Source organism: Haliotis rufescens, unplaced genomic scaffold, assembly GCF_023055435.1.
Source record: "Haliotis rufescens isolate VD_foot unplaced genomic scaffold, xgHalRufe1.0.p SCAF_7, whole genome shotgun sequence".
NCBI lineage: Eukaryota > Metazoa > Mollusca > Gastropoda > Lepetellida > Haliotidae > Haliotis > Haliotis rufescens.
Window position 1 is genome coordinate 27079391 of NW_025964361.1, and position 19266 is coordinate 27098656.

The 19266-nt window shown below is 40.3% G+C and overlaps 1 protein-coding gene across 2 annotated transcripts in view; it reads left to right on the plus strand.

The window, feature by feature from the left end:
- Positions 1 to 3599: 3599 nt before the first annotated feature.
- LOC124146962 (TBC1 domain family member 19-like) overlaps positions 3600 to 19266 on the plus strand; it is a 29477-nt gene continuing 13810 nt past the window's right edge. The window contains exons 1-10 of one of the 2 annotated variants that reach the window (XM_048387633.1): positions 3600 to 3672; positions 3961 to 4103; positions 5908 to 5980; positions 7405 to 7526; positions 7833 to 7907; positions 9933 to 10005; positions 13060 to 13156; positions 15159 to 15219; positions 16409 to 16520; positions 17399 to 17511. In XM_048387633.1, the coding sequence (XP_048243590.1) occupies positions 4011 to 4103; positions 5908 to 5980; positions 7405 to 7526; positions 7833 to 7907; positions 9933 to 10005; positions 13060 to 13156; positions 15159 to 15219; positions 16409 to 16520; positions 17399 to 17511 (819 nt within the window). In that variant the 5' untranslated portion in view covers positions 3600 to 3672; positions 3961 to 4010. The remainder of the gene's footprint in view (positions 3673 to 3960; positions 4104 to 5907; positions 5981 to 7404; positions 7527 to 7832; positions 7908 to 9932; positions 10006 to 13059; positions 13157 to 15158; positions 15220 to 16408; positions 16521 to 17398; positions 17512 to 19266) is intronic. The other variant, XM_048387634.1, reaches the window with a different exon arrangement.

Genomic DNA, 19266 nt, shown 5'->3' on the forward strand with positions numbered 1-19266 from the left:
TAAGGAAATTCAGCATTTAGAAACACTTCTTTAAGAAACTTTCCTGCATTTTTATCCAAAATATTTAAAATGTTTCTAATTCTAAACGTTGTGTATTAATAATTGGTTACAAAAGGCAGTCAGTTGGAAGCACATTGACAATGATGCACAGAGGCAAAAAAACGCCAAACGAATACACGAGTTCCCACAACATCTCCAACTGTTATATTACAGCAGTACTAGTGTGTTGGTGAAACAAAGATGTTTTTTTATGTAAGGTACGTTTAATTTCATATTGGGTTAAATGGACAAAAAAACTCTCCATAGCCAAAAGAAATGAACGTCAACAGTAGATTCTGACTGCATTGTAACCATGTGTTTATGAATCAGTATCAGGTAGTGATGATGCCAGGTGTTCTCAAAAAGGTGAGCGTACCCTGATCCCACGGTGACGACAGTCACAAACACATGCAGAGGATAGTAAATTGTTAACCTGAAAACAATCCCACAGGAAATAATTATACTGCAGGTCTAAAGCGGACATAATGTTTGTCACTGATGCGTCAAGGTTGGATATGTTCTCTTCGTGCCGACCATGAAACTTTTTGAACGTTTTACTGAGGCTTAAAATGTAACCTTGATCAAACAACTTTTGAGCAAGAGTCATATGACGCTCCTTGAAATCTACATACAAAGGCCATGCTCGATTATGCCTAAATAATTGTGAAATGTAGAAACCAAAGACTGGAGCTGCTGGGATATTGCTCGACATGAAGGGAAAGTTGACAATTGGTAAGTGGAAGTCATCCCACTTGTCATACAGCCTTGTGGAACTTGTTTTGTCACCCTGCATAAATATAAATATAAAACAGGCGATTCGGTGTCACTGGTCTCCTTTATTTCTGGTTCAGGTGGGTAAATCAGTGGAAGGGTATTGGCTATTTGATTGATTATCTTTCTTGGTTTGTGATCACTTTCCTCCCACATCAAACTGCCGCGCAGTGTGAAGGGTTTTAAGTGAAATTGCGACAAATTCATTCACTCGTAACTTCCCCAAAGATATGACTAACATTAAAGGAATTCAGTAAATTAGGCACAAGCACAAGAATCATATATACAAACCGGGCAGTAAAAACCTTTGTGATCAACCATTTTAGGTAACATAAGTGAATTAAAATGTTTTGAGTGAGGATGACGGAAATCAGAACACAGTATCACAAAACCCACTTGGCAAAATCTTTTTAAAGACTCCAACAGGCGCATTTTTTAAGAATTTTAATAGGTTTCCTTTCGTTTATCAGTATCAACAGCCTCATCCATAAAATAACGAAGTAAAGGTAAGCATGTCTTAGTACTAAGACGGTAATGACCTGAGGCCCAAGGGTTAAGAATGTCATGCCCAGAGGTTAGGATAGTACAGGCAAGACAATGTTCCTGTTTTCATTCACAATTTAAAACATTTGTTAATTCTTTATTTAAAAAAAAAGCTGAAGACATAATATATCTTGGAATACTAAAATCTGAGCAATGTTTAAGATGAAATTACATTTGTCTATGACGTTAATACAGGTAGAAATGTAGTATAAATAATACGCCCCCGTGGTCTAGTTGACAAAGCTCCCGCCCGGAAAGCGGAAGGCCAGTGGTTCGACTCCCAACCGCGTCATACCAAACGACGTTAAAAGAAGGTACCTATTCTGACCCTATCTGGCTCTCGGCATTATGGACAAAATTTAAATGACTCATCGGCTAGGAATCAGAATAGCGTGTCTGAGTGGGGTATCCATGATATTAAACTGCAGCCTAAAGACATACCTCAGTGGACTAGCACTCTAAAACCGGCATATGTTTGGATTAGCATGCATGCACGCACGCACGCACGCACGCACGCACGCACACTATACACCAGTCCAAAAATAAACCCGGCTATATTAATCATAACTAGTAGAAGCAGCAACACACAGACACAAGCTTGCAGGTCTCTTTACAAGAGAAATAACCTTGAACGCGACGTCAGACCCTATTCCACCTCACCTCACTATATCGATGGGTTCGAATCCCGGTTCGCCCCGATTATGTTTCTAGGTTTGTCAGCACCATACCCGTGCTAGTGGGCCGGGTTTCACCGAAGTGGTAAACGTCTAAGACCTGCATCACTTCGGGCTTTCCTCCCACATTAAGCTGACATGCCTTGATATAACTGGAAGAGTGTTAAAAGCGGCGTTAAAACTAACTCACTCACTATATCGAAACGGTTGACGTGCTTGTACTTGTCTCAAAGCCAGCGACAAAGAAATATGGTCGAAACTGTAGATTTTACCTTCACCGCAAATGAATGTCAGCCTTACAATAATGAGGTTTTGTCGCGGATGCTTCCGGTTGGCAAGAATACGTCATGATTATATTATGAAAAGGACACTTAAAGGAGAAAACTACTTACAACTGGGTGGAGTGTGTGTTTTTGTGTGTTTACATTTAAAATCAAATGCAAATTTCAACATGTTTCAGTTGATTTGATCATGACTTATTTAATATACATAATTATATTTTGTTTCATCATAAATCAAATATAAGCTAATGTTTTCGACTAGCTATCTGGCCATGGACTGACTTTAAACCCATCTGCAATAGTCTTAAATTAAGTTAGTCTTAAATTCGGGGTCTTCAGCAACCCATGATTGTCGTAAGAGGCGACTAATGGGATCGGGTGGTCAGGCTCGCTGACTTAGTTGATGCCTGTCATGTATGTCCCAATTGCGTAGATCGATGCTCATGATGTCAGTCACTGGATTGTCTGCTCCAGACTCGGTTATTTACTGAGTGCGGCGTAAAACAACAGACAAACCCACAAATCTTAAATTCGGTATTTTGGAAAAGTAATCAAGTTTGCTCTACCCCCTCGTGTAGTGTAATAAAGTATAGATATTATTATTATTATTATTATTATTATTATTATTATTATTATTATTATTATTTTGTGTGTTTGCTGCTTGAAAACAAATAATCGTTAGATCTATATTTTTTTAAATATAAAAGTTATGAATTTAAGCATATTGGTCATCGATTTTTCGGAGAGTGTTGGGTGTTCATGGAAAAAGTGTTGCATGTATTTGGCAGGGCATGAACAAATGTTACATAAATTGTTTGGGGCAGGTAGTCCTGAGACCAGTCCCAACGCCTATAAGATATGACCAGTCCCCAAGGGAAAGGTAAAGCTCATAGATATCAACATATATGTTTCTAGATTCGTTATTTTTTTTAATTAGAATATGTCTCAATTTTAAAATGAGATGTTATTTTCAGGACTGTCTCTAAAATAGGTAATGGGATAAAACTGTCCTGTGCCAAAACGGTTCCAAGCCAAAAACATTGTTGAAAGCGGACGTACTGCTCGGAAACAAATTGATTTGGACGAAGTGCTGCGTTTCTCAGGGAGCGGTCATTATGTTATTTTTTTTAGTACGTACAGTTCCATCTTTGAATTAAATCAGTAAAACAATGCAGACATTAAAATTTATTTTAAAATATAAATGCAGTGATGTGCACAAGTATTGATTTAACAGTTCTGTAGTGAATGGGTAGTTGCTGCGAGTGGAGAGAGAATGCTCCCTCGCACTTACCGGAAGTAATCCATTGCCAGGGAGATTGTACACAAGCTACGCATCTTCTTGTCATTTTTGACTCGGTACATCGGTAGGATGGCTTGATGTTTTATTTAGCTAATAGAGCCAATTTGTTTGTTTTATTCCAAAATGTGGATGCATTAATAGTTTGAATACGATGACACCTCCAGTTATGACCCTGCCTCAAAACACGATATTTCACAAGAGAAAAATGGGATATATTTAGGGGGCCTACCCGAGAGGGATATAATTATGATGGTTCAAGTTGTTAGGAATGTTGTAATGCAAAATCAGGACAATAAGAATCATGACGACCTAGCTCTGTTTTTAAAAATATGACTTGTTTTGTTTCTGGCAGTGTGTGCCTGTGCGACTGTGTGCAGAATGCCGTGACACAACAGTCACATCATGGTCGAACAGTATCAAGAGCAATATGTCCTGGATCTCCTTCAGGACTTGAGGACGTCCAAACTCTACACAGATCTCCACAATGCAGCGCAGGTTTGCATGCTTAACTGTGTCAACAATAGCTGTAAAATATTGACTGATTGTGTAGGGGCGGTGGGGTAGCCTCAGTGGTTAGCCGAGATCCGAGCCAACGGCCAAGACATGACCCTACATCACGTCCAAGAACACCACCTTTCTAAAACCTATTCAGACAGAGGTGGCCGATTACACTCATATTTTTATAAGAAAAAAAATTAAAATTTAACGCGAGGGTTGTGACTGATAAGTTAATATCGCTGTACTCCCAGATACTTTCCCTATCAATACACGTACTTGTCATATTTTATTACCACAACTCGAGGTAATAACAGACCGGTAACCCGTTCACTTCATGTTTTTTTACAGTAGCGAACTGACATGTTGACATGGTGTGTGCATGCGCTGAATTTCTATAATCTGTTTCTGTATGGGTTTTCTACAAGCTGTTCTCTGCTTGGGGAAAACATGTTTCACACGCTTGCACGAAGGATGCATTTTAACTTTATTTGTATATTCGATATATAATACTGTACTTCTCTGTCGACAAATGCATATGATGTAGGGTCATGTCTTGATTGTAGGACCCCATCGCGGGCTCTCGGCGACCTAGTGGGTAAAGGCTTACTAGGCTGAAGATTCCCCACATGGGTACAATGTGTGAAACACATGTCTGGTGTCCCCCGCCGTGATATTCCTGGAATATTGCTGAAGCCTGGAAAACCATACACACTCACTCACTTAATACTTGTGAATGTTGTCTGATCAAATAGTCTGATCTACAGTGTCATTCAAAAGTTTCCTGGGTTCTGCTGTGGGCCTAACAGAGACGTCCACAAATTACACCAACAGAAATGTTTGGATTCAGCACATTTTGATTCCTCTTGCAGGAGGGAATCCAAACTAAAGTGACCGTGGTATACACACTGGGATAAAAACTTTATTCAGTTCAAAATTGGCATTTTGTTATCAAAATGTAGAAGAGCATTTTCCTATTTTCATTGAGGCTTAAAAAAAAAGAATTGGTTCTCAGGCAGTAACTTTTGAAAATATAGTGCGGGCGAGTGGTGTGTTTTTTTTATTTGCTTGTTCAAACTAGTATGTAACCAGATAAACAGTTGTGTACTATCAACCTGGGAAAGGGCCTCCCTTCATAAACAAGCATACAAACTCCTATTGCCGCCGTTACCATAACATGAGACGCACAGTTTAAGTAGTACACAGGGAAGTAACTGCATGCTATATTGGATTGCTTTGTTTTTAAGAATTAGGTGGTTGTTTTTTTAAAAATGGAATTATAAGCGAAACGCGGGGCAGATTTTATGATGATGCGGGTGGTGCCTGAGAACCAAGACTGTTTTTTTTAGCCGAACCCCGTTGGCAGGAAAATACATGTCACCCTTGCAACGTGTTAACGTTATTAGGTGGGCACAGGTGACCCAGTCGTCTTGGTTTCGCTATTTGTTGTGCAGGGTTGTGTCCCTTGGGCGTGCCGTAATCCTTTCAACATGGGTTTGACCCAATTATGTTTCTAGATTTGTCAGCGCCATACCCATGCTCTTGAGTTTCCCCAAAGTGGTAAATGTCTGAGACCTGCTTCACTTCGGGCTTTCCTCCCACATTAGGCTGACATGCCATCATCACTCAGTCACTCACGTTAATTATATTTACAAATGTGATAACCTGAAGGGATAAATATTTTAATTCCAATTTGCAAATTTTATTTACATTTGCTGAAATTGTCTCGATACATATTGCTTTTATTTAGCATCAATTCTAAGCTTCCTTTCATTTCAAAACTTTGGGTTTCTTTTTTTTTTAGACTGAAGCAGCCAAGGCAAGTCTACGAATCTCGGACTTGAAGAAGGGTGTACAAGCTGGACTTGTACAGTCAGGTACTTGATGTGTTGTACTTGAAGTGTTGTGCTTGAAGTGTTGTACTTGAAGTGTTGTACTTGAAGTGTTGTACTTGAAGTGTTGTACTCAACTCTGTACCTGATGGCTCTCGGACTTGTACTGCATGGGGGATTATGTGTGTCGTTGGGTTCTGTTTGGTGTGGTAAGACCATACTTTTCGAATTTTGACGTGAACTGCCTTGGTGGTGTAGTGGATAGCGGTTTGCCCAGACAACAAAGGTCTGTAGTTAGATTCCCTGATCGTGACACACCTAGAGCTGTTAAAAGTTGGAACTTGTTGTTACCCTGCCTGGCGCTCGGCATTGAGGGAATAGACAAAGATTGTCGTAGTTGGAGTTAGTATATTGTGTATACACACACACATGCATGCACGTCACTATATAGCTCATTATAAGTGAAATAATCTTGAATGTGATATTAAACCCATTCACCTCACCACAGTTAGACACATCCCACGTAACCACTGGACCAATCAATCGGGACCATTGTCTCTCGGTCATTAGGCTAGTAAGCAACTGCTAGGGGATACAAATCTGAGCTAACAGACTTGTGAAGCCCTTGAACAACTTGAGTCAAACTTGCTGGGACTACTGATTTGTCATGCTGTCCCTATTAACAAATGATTCGATGCAATATTGAAGCCAATCTCACTTTATGCATGTCAGGACTTCACATTAGAGCTGGGACAAGCCCAAATGTACTACCCGTGTACGCGACCCCCAATTTCCCGAGCCTAACCGGGTACCCACTGTAGGTCTCAAGAGTTTCGTACAAGATGTCCGATTGGGACTTATTTTACCTCAGCCCTGGCAAAAACTATTTAGATACATATATAAAACAATCTGATCATGCATACACTTAAGTTGACTGAAGTCTTATCTTTACTCAAACGTATAAGAGCAAGAAAGAATAAGTGCATAGTCAGAAAGAAGTGACATGTATTGTTATTGTAATTTAGCAATATATAATGTGACTAACCACAGGTCCGTGTAGTCCTGTGGGTACCCGGGTCCCACTCAGGCCCCACCCGACCAGTCCCAGCACTATTTCCCATGTTTACATTGTATTTGAACATTGACCATGTTGGCTAACCTAATAAATCTGGTGATATCACATTGGAAGCACCGTCATTTGGAGACATTAATTAATTTTAGGGACTGGTCATTTATTTTAAGGGCAAGTGAGATCAGTCTTAAGACTGTATCCTATCTTGCTGTCCCCCCTCCATTTCATGTAACATATTTATATGCCCCTCAAACACACACCCACCCCCTACGCCTACCCACCCCTTCCCCCTCAAGATACATGTAACATATTTCCATTTAGTTCCGAACAATGTTTCAATCACTTTCAGGTTGGGAAGAAATAATCTGAGTTATTGTGTTGCTTTTATTTCTCACAGGCTGGGACCGGCGACTTCGGAATGCTGTGTGTAAGTACATGCAGACCCACCCCAAGACCTCCCAGCCTCACGCCCCACCAGAACAGAACAAGGAACCACTGGCACATCTCAGGAAGGCACAGGTAATCTTGTACATTTGTATCATGTTCTACTAAAGTAAAATAAACTGTTATGACTTCACAAGGATTTGATCAACATATTTTGTGTTACTATCTTTACTTTCAGGTAGTGTATCACCAGAGAGTAAGCATTAAAATATCATTTTCAAGTCAAGTATGATGTATTGCATGTTATAAGAGTATTGTAGCGATGTTTTGCTCTGAGGCTGCACGTTTTTGATTTTATACTCAAAATATTGACCCGTACTAATGTATGATAATGTAGTCATAATTGGAGAGAGATTATTGTGGTCATTGTTTTCATGACAGCAAGCATGGGAGAAGAAAATCCTGAAGAGCCTCAACAGCATGTGCACAGAGCTGAACATTCCACTAGCTAGAAGGGTGAGGATAGCTGCTGTATAGTATGATAATAATAATAATCATAATCATAAGGATATTTATATGGCGCCATACCTCCACACCACGAAGAGGCATGCTCAAGGCACATTCAGAAGATATAAAAAAAACAAAATATATACAAAATACTTGAATGAGTAGTTACAACATTGAAAGAGCTGTGTATTTAGTCTTGACTTTAAAGATGACAGAGTAGGAGTGGCATATTTGAATGCTCAAGAACCCAAAGACTTCATTTTGTAAGATTGGTTGTTGAGCAGGAGTTGATCATTTCATAGAAGTGCACGGACAGCTATTGCTTGAGATCAAATCTTGGAGATAAGGGGGAGCTGTGCCGTGAATGCATTGATCTGTCAGAGTCAGGAGTTTGAAGTCGTAATAATTTGGAACATAATTTGGGAAGCAATTTACATTTGTTAGCAAACAAAAAGTCGTTTAAGTGGTCTCTTTTTTAAAAAAACCCCACATCAACAATGATTTATTTTGTAGATGTCAATATTGGTGGCATGCTTCAAAAGCTTCAAAAAGGGGTATGTGCGCCCATGCACTCTCCCTCTACATTTGTGTGTATTGGTGGTGAAGGGGTCAGGGTATTTCTCAAAGTAAACTGGATACATATCCCTCCAATCTCATTAAAATCAGGTCTTTGTGCTCCCTACCACTAGAAACCGTTATCAGGATATCCCATTCCTGGTCGCCCCAGAGGGACCGTTGTGAACTTTGACCGACCAATGAAATGACTAACAGGAAGTTGGTATTAGCCAATCAGAAAGCAAACCGTGATGATCCGAGATAAAATAGATCTTCAGGAACCCATGCTTGACGTAAAAGGCGACTATGCTTGTCAGGTTTGTTGACTTGGTTGATACATGTCATGGTATCCTAATTGCGTGGATCGATGCTCATGATGTCAATCACTGGATTGTCTGGTCCAGATTCTATTATTTACAGATCGTCGTCCTATAGCTGGAATATTGCTGAGTGCAGCGTTAAACAACAAACAAACAAAAAAAGACAAAATGATGAATCGGAAAGCAGCTTCCGCGAGCTATACTGCACTGGACTTCCAGTCCAGATGTTCGCAATTCAAAATTTGTCAACTGAACAAAAGAAAGTTTTGAAATATCTAATAGATGGAAGACCGCCTCCGTGGTTTAGTGGTAGAGCATCCGCCCGGAGAGCGGAAGGGCTGGAGTTCGATCCCCGGCCGCGTCATACCAAAAGACGTTAAAAGATGGTACTTGTTGTTACCCTGTCTGGCGCTCGGCATTAAGGGGTTAAAACAAGGACTGGTCGGCTCGGAGTCAGTATACTATGTCTGAGTGGGGTATTCATGTTAAACTGCGGCATGGTATCTCAGTGTACTAGCACTATAAATCGGCATCAGTCCGGACTAGTACAAACAGCCACACACACACATACACGTGCATGCAAGTCGCTATATAAGTGCAATAATCTTGGACGCGACGTTAAACCCCATTTCACCTCACCTCTAATAGATGTAGAAGAATGTATGGCAGTACTTCCCACTGGCTATGGAAAGTTTCTTCCATGTCAAATGTTTATACTATTGAAGTGAGAGATAAACGATGATTTTGAGTTGTTACAAACTGTAACTGTCTTTTGGAATGCCACTTGTTAATCTTTTTGAGTTTGCATTTTAGAAAACACATTTGGACTTTCACTTTTGTCATCCTAAGCGATGTTCTGGTTGGTCTGAATAGCGGTATATAATGGGATGTCCTCAGATCTTTGTGTCATGGGGGTGAGCACTAACATCTGATGTTAATAGTATAACCCACTGAATGATAGAGAATGGCAAATTTCAATCCACCAAACATAGTTTTGAGAATTTGTTGAAAATAATCTGTGTGTATGTGTGTGTGTATTTTTAACTTAGATGCGTAGGTGCTGTAAATGAACTGATACCAAATATTAAATCATGAATTTGTCTAACGAATCACTTGAAGAGTTGTAACTTGGACTGTCGATGTGTGTATATTTTGGCAGCGCCCAGAGCGAGAGCAGCGTGAGATGTCATCCCGCTGGACCGAACTGGGCACTGACGGTCCAGGTAATTATTGTGAGTAGACATCTTGGTTCTCAGCATGCTGGTTGCAGTGACTGTGTGCCTCCGGTTGCGGTGAAGCAAGTGTAGACCTGGGGCAGTGTAGCTCCAGATAGACAGTGAACTAGAGCTCGGTGGTGTAGCCCTTGATGTAGCTATAGTTAAAAAGCAAGTGTAGACCTAGGACAGTGTAGCTACAGATAGACAGTCAACTAGAGTTTGGTTGATGCAGCTCTTGATGTAGCTAGTTATGAAGCAAGTGTAGACCTGGGGCAGTGTAGCTCCAGATAGACAGTGAACTAGAGCTCGGTGGTGTAGCCCTTGATGTAGCTATAGTTATGAAGCAAGTGTAGACCTAGGACAGTGTAGCTACAGATAGACAGTCAACTAGAGTTTGGTTGATGCAGCTCTTGATGTAGCTAGTTATGAAGCAAGTCTAGATCTAGGACAGTGTAGCTACAGATAGACAGTCAACTAGAGTTTGGTTGATGTAGCTAGTTATGAAGCAAGTCTAGATCTAGGACAGTGTAGCTACAGATAGACAGTCAACTAGAGTTTGGTTGATGTAGCTCTTGATGTAGCTAAATGTGAAACAAGTGTAGAGCTAGGACAGTGTTGCTACAGATAGACAGTCAACTGGAGCATGGTTGATGTAGCTCTTAATGTAGCTAATAGTGAAGCAAGTCTAGACCAAGGGCAGTGTAGCTACAGTCTCTGGTTTAACTCCAATCAGATATTATACTCTGATAGGATACTGCTCGGAGTGAAGATCTGACAACACCTCCAAAGGAGGTCACATCAGATAAACTTCCTAATCAGCGTTGAGGATTCTTAATTCCTGATACAAGTGAGAAAAGCATTCAGAGAAGCATATCTGATTTCTGTATCTCAAACATTCATATGACTGGGGAGTTTCGAAACCAAAATGATATTCTGCGCTATGACACATCCTGTTGTTTCTGACCACCATAGCATCTACACCCAAAAGGGTTCACTACTGGGGTCATCTTTGTGTTATGTGGTGCCTGTCTTTTGCTTCAATTGGAATTATCAGAATTGGAATGGTGAAGAAATGAAGCCAAATAGCTGGCATGTGATTGGCCCAAGAATGCACCCATCTTTTGTTAAACTGGACAGTCAGTGTTCCGTCAGGGTTCACATGACCCCTTATAAAGCTGTCCTCACATCTCAGGCACAGAGGAATCGCATCAGAGTAAAATATCTGATTTGATAAAATTGGATCAGAGCTCCAGATAAGCTTTTGGTGTTGTGGGTATTTTACCCATGCATTTTAAAATCATTGGGTATCATTAATTCTATCTGCGTATTCAAATTTCTGTTACCCACTGGTTTTTACACATGTGGGTATTTAAGTTAAATATTTAAAAACACTATTCATCTAGTCCCTGCAAACTGGTTTCGTGTGGGTTCGAGGGCTTTATAGGACTCAAAAATACCACGATACTTCCACAAGAAAGTGTGATGGCAAATGATCATGATCTGACTGTCATCGTGGAGTTTGGCAAGCTTGATGGAATGCCAACTTATAATTTCAAAATAAGTTGCTCATTTGCTAATCGAATACGTAGGGTTACTTCACAATATTTTGATGATACGCACAAGTTTTATTTTTGTAGTATCTGTAATGCTCTGTTGGATTCACTGGGGACAGATCATCCACTGAGCTAATCTCATTACGTGTACAGTGACCACATGACAGTTCTAGAACTACTGCTGTGGTCAAGCTATGGACAGTGGGCAGATGCTGAGCCAGGACTCGTTGTGTAACTGTCTTTTGATGTAGTGCACTTTGTTTTATTCACTGTGGATTTGATTGAATTGTGCACATACTGCGGTACAAACTGGAGAAACATCACATCCTGACAGCATTCTGTGCATCTGCATAATCCGTGCAGTCCATATCAACAGCAGGGGTGGAGGGTTTGCGTGAGGGTGCTCTGCCATTTACAGGTAGACTGTGAACTCCATGTGCACTGTGTCACGCTCCACTTCAGTACCCTGTTCTTCAAAATGGTTTCTTCCATTCAGTCTCAAAATGCGTTTTCCATGCTGATTTGTCTTCGTTTGTTTAGGCTTAAAAAAATAAAAGAATTGGTTCTCAGGCAATGACCTTTGAAAATAAAGTGTGGGCTATTTTTTTGGCTTGTTCAAACTAGTATGTAACCAAATAAACAGCTGTGTACTATCAACCTGGGAAAGGGCCTCCCTACATAAACAAGCATACAAACTCCTATTGCCGCCATGACCGTAACACAAGATGCGCAGTAAAGCAGTGCGCATGTAAAGGGGAGGAAATGTGTGCTATATTGGATCTCATTGTTTTTAAGTATTTTTTTTTAAATTGAAATAAAAACCAAACGTGCGGCAGACTTTATGATGATGCGGGCAGTGCTAGAGAACCAAGACTATTATTTTTTTTAGCCTTAGAAGTAATTCCTTCTAAAATATGTGACCAAAGTACACTGATATGATTTGAATGCAAGGAAGTTAATGATATTCCCTGACATGCACCAAATTGTTGAAAATTGCACCATTCTATTTCATCACAGATTTGCAGTGTACCTCCAAGATATTTTCAACCTCTGACATTTTGTCAGCCATGACCCAAGCTAATGTCAAACTTTTTTTATGAGTGTTTGACAGTCTTGAGTGCAAATTGAATACATTACAAAGGGATCTATTTATCTTGACCTGCTCAGAAGCTGATATTCGGCCCTAAATCTGCAGAAAGCGTCAGTCCAAATTCCTAAATTGGAATTCAAATATTCCCAAGTCGTAGTTCTGACTAATGTGAGTCTTTGCATAGGTGACATGTATTTCAGTGTTAACAGGACAGTGAATAAGAACTGGTTCAGATCATGGTTTCAATGCTTACTTTTACTTTATTGCGTCAAATGCATCTGGGCATTTAATCGAGCATTACAGTCATTCCTCCAATTACTTTTTGTCAATATTGTAAGCCCTAAAGCTTAGTTTTGTTCCTAACAAACTTGTCACAATGTGTTTTGTAGATTTGTGATGTTTAAGGATCCGCTTGACATTGCACAGATCTCAGCCAGATCCGTCCAGTGTACGCACCCAAAGACTTCTTGGAGGTGGTCATCGGTCTCCAGAACACCAACTATCAGACTACTCCGGCGCCAAGGTAACAGGACCTCACTGTACAAAGTAGAAAGAGAGGAAATTTCAGTAAAGATCTTTAGTCGAGACCAAATTTCGTTTTTGACTGCTTTTGTTATTGCAAATGTAAGGAAAACACGACCTGGGGCAATGTATATTTTCAGTTGGTTTACAAGACCGACTGACTGAAACACCCTTGAAAATAGAAAAAGAAAAACTACATTGATTTTTTACAAAAGTCTGTTTACAATAAGGTGAAATTAATAAAAATACAGGAGATTTCATGGCCGCTGTTCTCAAGAAATAGTGAATAATACAATAGAAATCTTTATTCAAGCAATAAAAACCCAATCAGTATTTTTGGGTATCTTGCCATGTTTAAATATTTTCGATCACATACATTGAAGTTTAGGCCAATAGTTTTGAAAACCAACTAATAAAAAATATGGGGCCTAATATGCGGTGTTTGGTTGAACATTTTTTTGCTGCATTTCAGCTATTACGATGATCACATCACATCACATCAGCGATGATGACATTTCAGATGTTTTGCTTCTGCATCTTCACCAAGGAAGTCTGACTGTGACCACATCCACTGTCATTCATTTCCTACAGGATTGCACAATCTTGTCTGAAACAGACTGAGATATAATATGCAGAAATAAGTTCACTTCAACATGCACATTCTTTATATGCATGCAGGGTTTGGATAGCATCTACACATAATGAACACCCTGCATTTTTGCCATAGTCTCTTGGTGTATTTCCATTCACTCATAAAAAGTATCTCAGTAATGACTCATCTGAAATATTCAGAGTATTTTGAATGAAAGTGGTGTCAAATGTGCAGGACTCCTGGTTTCTGTGAAACCCTTGTCCACAAATGTTATGTTGTGCGTTGTTTGTTGTTTAATGCCGCACTCAGCAATATTCCAGCTATATGATGGGGGTCTGTAAATAATCGAGTTTGGACCAGACAATCCAGTGATTGACATCATGCGCATCGACGCACACAATTGGGATGCTATGACATGCATCATCAACCAAGTCAGTGAGCCTGACCACCCGATCCCCTTAGTCGCCTCTTACAACAAGCATAGTTGCCTTTTATGGCAAGCATAGGTTGCTGAAGACCTATTCTACCCCGGATCTTCACGGGTCACAAATGTAATGAATGATGAGGAAGGAAGATTTTGGACACATCATATTCCTAAGCACTAAAGCCCTGGGGAGTCCAGGTTGGAGTAGGGCCCCAGGTACCCATGCTTGTCCCAAGGGAGGAGACCAAAATATGAAAATCCTCCCTGTCACTTTTAATGCCTACAACATACTACATTTAGTTTTCAAAACGGGGGGAGGTCGTGACCCCCTGAACTCCCTCTGGATCCGCCCATGTCCATGTCATGGTTGGCATATCATCGAACTCTGACAGCATGGATCGTCGCTCAAACTGTCAATCACTGGTTTGTCAGGTCCAGGCTTGATTATTTACATACGTCTGTCATATAGCTGGAATATTGCTCTGCAGCACTAAACAAAAAACATACAACCCTAACCCCTTAAAGAAAAACTGATGCTTAAGAGCGAAATAACAAAGTGTCAAAGTATGATGGATGACTGAACTGTAGCAATACAAGTTGTAATCTATCTGACCGTCATTCAGGCGATGTTTCTGACCGATCACGATCTGAAAAATACTTTCATGAAAGTGTATCCCGTGGATAAACCGACCTCTTTCTACAGAATCTTTTTTCTGGTCCTCAAAATTCGGCTTATCTGCGGACATATATGGTATATCATCCCTTGTACCACATCATTTTTGCAAAGAAAATAACCAGTAGACAACTGGCCACTGAATAGAGATATGGGTCTTGCATATTGCAAACAATGTTGACAACATCTTTAGTTTATATTATCTTAGACAATCAAAAAAATATTTTGTTGCAATTATTTTTCCTTTAGATTAAAGCAATCGGATGCATTGATACTAGAATAATTAAATTATCACTGTTTCTCTCTTGTTTCAGTTTCTACAACTTTTGGGGCATCATTCAAATTCCATTAAAAGTCAAGGAAATAAATGAATTGGTGAGTGAAGGTTTGACAAAGCCCTAATTGTTTCTATGTTAAATACAGATCACTTCTTGAATAACTCTCACTAGGTTTCCAAGGAAGAAAGACTTATTATATCGGTATTAGTTGTGACTTTTGTCACTGTACATCACCACACCACAAGGCTGCATCCATTGTGTGGATGCTCATCCAGGGTCAATACCTTCAGGCCTTTCTTCAGTCATTTAGCTTGCAGAATATTTCGGCTTATATTACATTCTGAGTTTTCAACCATAGAACCTGTGGTTTTAGGCAAAGGAAGGATTAACAGTTTCCACTGATGTCACTGTAATATTGCTGATCATGGCATTAATCTTGGGGATGAAAAACTCCATTTTGCTTGATTCCAGAGTACATTATGTGATACACGTCATACAAGTTCACTGTTTCTGGTATATGACCATCATGCCATGCCTATTTTGTTAAATAAACTGGGAAAACACATTGCCTGAACATTGAATGAAATAGTGAGTGCATCTTCCTGAGGCAAGGCAGTTAACTGACTGTAAAAGTCCAGTTTCCACCCTTGCGGAACTAGGCTGGAATTCCGGAGTTACATATTGGCTGAACTAACAAGTCTATGCATAGTCCCATCAAAATACGTAATGAAATCGACATCCGGTTCGTTAACTGTTGTGCAGATTGGGGCGATTGAGGATTTGTGAAGTAAGTGTACTGCTGATTCGGCGTCAGCTGATATTTTCCAAATCTTTTCATGTTTTTTGTCAAGGTGCTAAGGTGATTTGATGCACGTCCTGATGTAGGATCAGTTTTATCACAGTATGGATCTTCATTATCAATCAGATCGACTTGACTGGGTGCCACCATTTTGTTTGAAGCCTATGCAAGTGATATGAGAGGTGGAATCTGATTAGTCAATAAGAGAGACACAGAAGGGACATAACTCGTAATCGCCACTGGTGGCGCTACAATCAGGCCCAGAAATTGAAGAAATTGAAAATTGAAAAATTCTGAACAGCATTATTTTTTTCTTCTCTGAACTGAAAGTATCCAATGGCAATGAAGCTAAATTGGGGTATAAGTAGCCAAACTTCATTTCGGATTTGCGGGGGAATTTGGCAACTGAATACTTTTTTTGTCTTGAACATTTATCCACATTTCTACTGCTGATATTTGGCTCACCACTCACTGTTTCCTCTGTCAGAGACTGCAGTACAGCGACATGTCCATCAACCAGTGCCAGACCGGAGTGGACGACTACACCGACATCCCCGCCGAACTGTTCGAACTGGACAGAGTCAAATTGGGCAAAAATGGTAAGCAATCTATGTGTTAAGCTGAACTGGTGGTTGTGGCATGACCTAACTGATTGTGTGCCATTTTGAGTTACTGTTGTGAACATTTTTACTATTATTGCAATTTGAGTTGTATCCCTTATATGTGCCAGTATCTGCTGACTTTGGGTTAGAATTCGAGCGTTCAGGGTTAGAAATTAATTTTGGTTTCACTTGTCTGCAAGAAGTGATCTGTTCGAGTTGCAGTACCCTTCTGGTGAAGTGATAATCCACAAGGAATTGTCACTAGTCCTTTTAGAAAGTCTGGGGCACAGGTGACCCTGTCGTTTAAGGTGCTGGAATTCGCTGTGCAGAGTTGCTCCTTTGGGCATACCAGAAAGATATGTTTGTGTATTTGAATCCTGGTTCACCCCGAATAGATTTCTAGGTTTGTTGGCACCATGTCTGTATTCGTAGGTTTCAGTGAAGTAGTTAATTTCAGACACTTAGGTTTTTCCTCCGACATGAAGCCCACATTCCATGATGTAACTGGAAATATTACTAGTTAAACCCCTCTCTCACTCACTCACTCACTCACTCACTCACTCACTCACTCACTCACTCACTCACTCACTCATTCACTCACTATTCACTCACTCTAAAACTCACTCACTATTCGCTCACTCACTCACTCACTCACTCAAAATCTCACTCACTCAAAAACTCACTCACTCAAAAACTCACTCAAAAACTAACTCAAAAACTAACTCATTCAAACACCCACCCACCAACCCATTATGGCACTTCTTTCAGTGGCTTATTTTCTTACCTTACCTTTAGCATAAATAACTGAAAACAGTTTGCTTGGTATTCAGATTTTGTGTTACTGAGTGAATGATAATGTGAATGTCTGTGTACAGTTATCAAAGCCAACCACGGACCTCTAGCACAGGAGTATGCAAAGAAAGGCTGCCCAGTCAGTTTGCGGGGCGATCTTTGGTGTCAGATGTTGGTGGTGGAGGTCGATGATGTGGTGAGTTATTACTTATCAACTGCTCAACTGTAATGTTAACAATTGTAAAACACAGTGCAAGGAAAATTGTGCATCTTCTGTTCTTAAATGTCAAGGTGAGTGCATCTTCCCGATGCAAGAGAGTTAACTGACTGTAAAAGTCCAGTTTCCACCCTTGCCAAACTAGGCTGGAATTATGGAGTTATATTTTGGCTGGACTAACGAGTCTATGCATAATCCAATCAAGATAATAGAAATCAACTTCTGGTTTGTAAACTGCTGTAAAGGTTTCGGTCAACTGCAGAATTTGCAAAGCATGTGTACCGTCCATTCGGCGTCAACAGATATTTTCATGTTTTTAATCAAGGTGCTTACATGATTTGATGCACTTTGTGAAATAAGACAATATAGATTTGAGATTATCTATCAGGTTGTCTTGACTGGTCGCCACCATTTTGTTTAAAGCAAATGCAAGTACATGTAATATGTAGGGTGGAATCTGATTGGTCAATAGCAGGGATATGGAGACACTGGAATCCGGCTTCCTGGCACAAACATTATAAACACAATTCCATTCGGTGGTCGGTGGTCACCCGTGAAGATCCGGGGTAGAATAGGTCTTGAGCAACCCATGCTTGCCGTAAAAGACAACTATGCTCGTTGTAAGAGGCGACTAACGGGATCAGGTGGTCAGGCTTGCTGACTTGGTTGATGCAGGTCATCGTATCCCAATTGCGTTGATCGATGTGCATGATGTCCATATCTGGATTGTCTGGTCCGGACTCTTATTTACAGACCCGGTCACATAGCTGGAATATTGCTGAGTGTGGTGCTAAACAGCAAACAAACAAATCCATTCAGTGGTGAATCTGTTATAATGTGGGTTGCCATTTCATAGACTGCAAATTAGATCTGGTCACTGTGCATGGTACCCTAAATGGATGAAGGTATGAGAATCAAGTCCTGAATCCAGCCATGGTCCTCATTATGACAACCACCCATAGTGGATGAGGCCTGTGTACATGGAAGATGATGCCCGGTCACACAGGTCACGAGCTGTGATAGAGATTCTATGCCAGGAAGCCATTACAATTCGGCCGTGGCCTGCTTGTAGCCTGGATCTTATATCCCATGAGGCACCTGTGGGACATTCTTGCATGGCAAATCTGATGTAGAGATCCCCAGTCCAGACTGTGGCAGAACTGGATGCTGCTTTAGATCAAATGTGGCAGCTTACTATTCCATGTTTGATCCGGAGCCTGAGACGTTGTCACGTGGCATTTTGTTTTGGTTACATCTCTGGGAAGACATCTCCAGTCGTGTTCCATCATTAAACATGCAGGAGGTGGTTTACTTTTTGTTTTGAGTACTGTATTCGATGTAATAAGCGCCCAGGGCACTCTCAAAATTAGAAATATGGGGCTCTTATTAGAATATTATTTTGGTGAAAAAAGCCATAGTTGAATGATAAATTTCGTGGTTTATGCTGACAGCCTGAAATGTTTATGTACAACGGATATATTTTTCCAGAATTTAATTGCCCATAAATAAGGACGCATATAACACACGAGTGCGTATTATCCCGAATAAATAAGTCCTACATTGATCAATCAGAAGGGATGCTAACTGGGCTTATTCACTAGCCAATATATCATCAAATATCGCCGTGGGCTCTTTTTAGAGCGGGGCGCTTATTACGTCGAATACGGTATATATATTTATGTACGTGATACCAGGGAGACTATTCAAAGAGGAAATGGGCACTAATTAGCAATT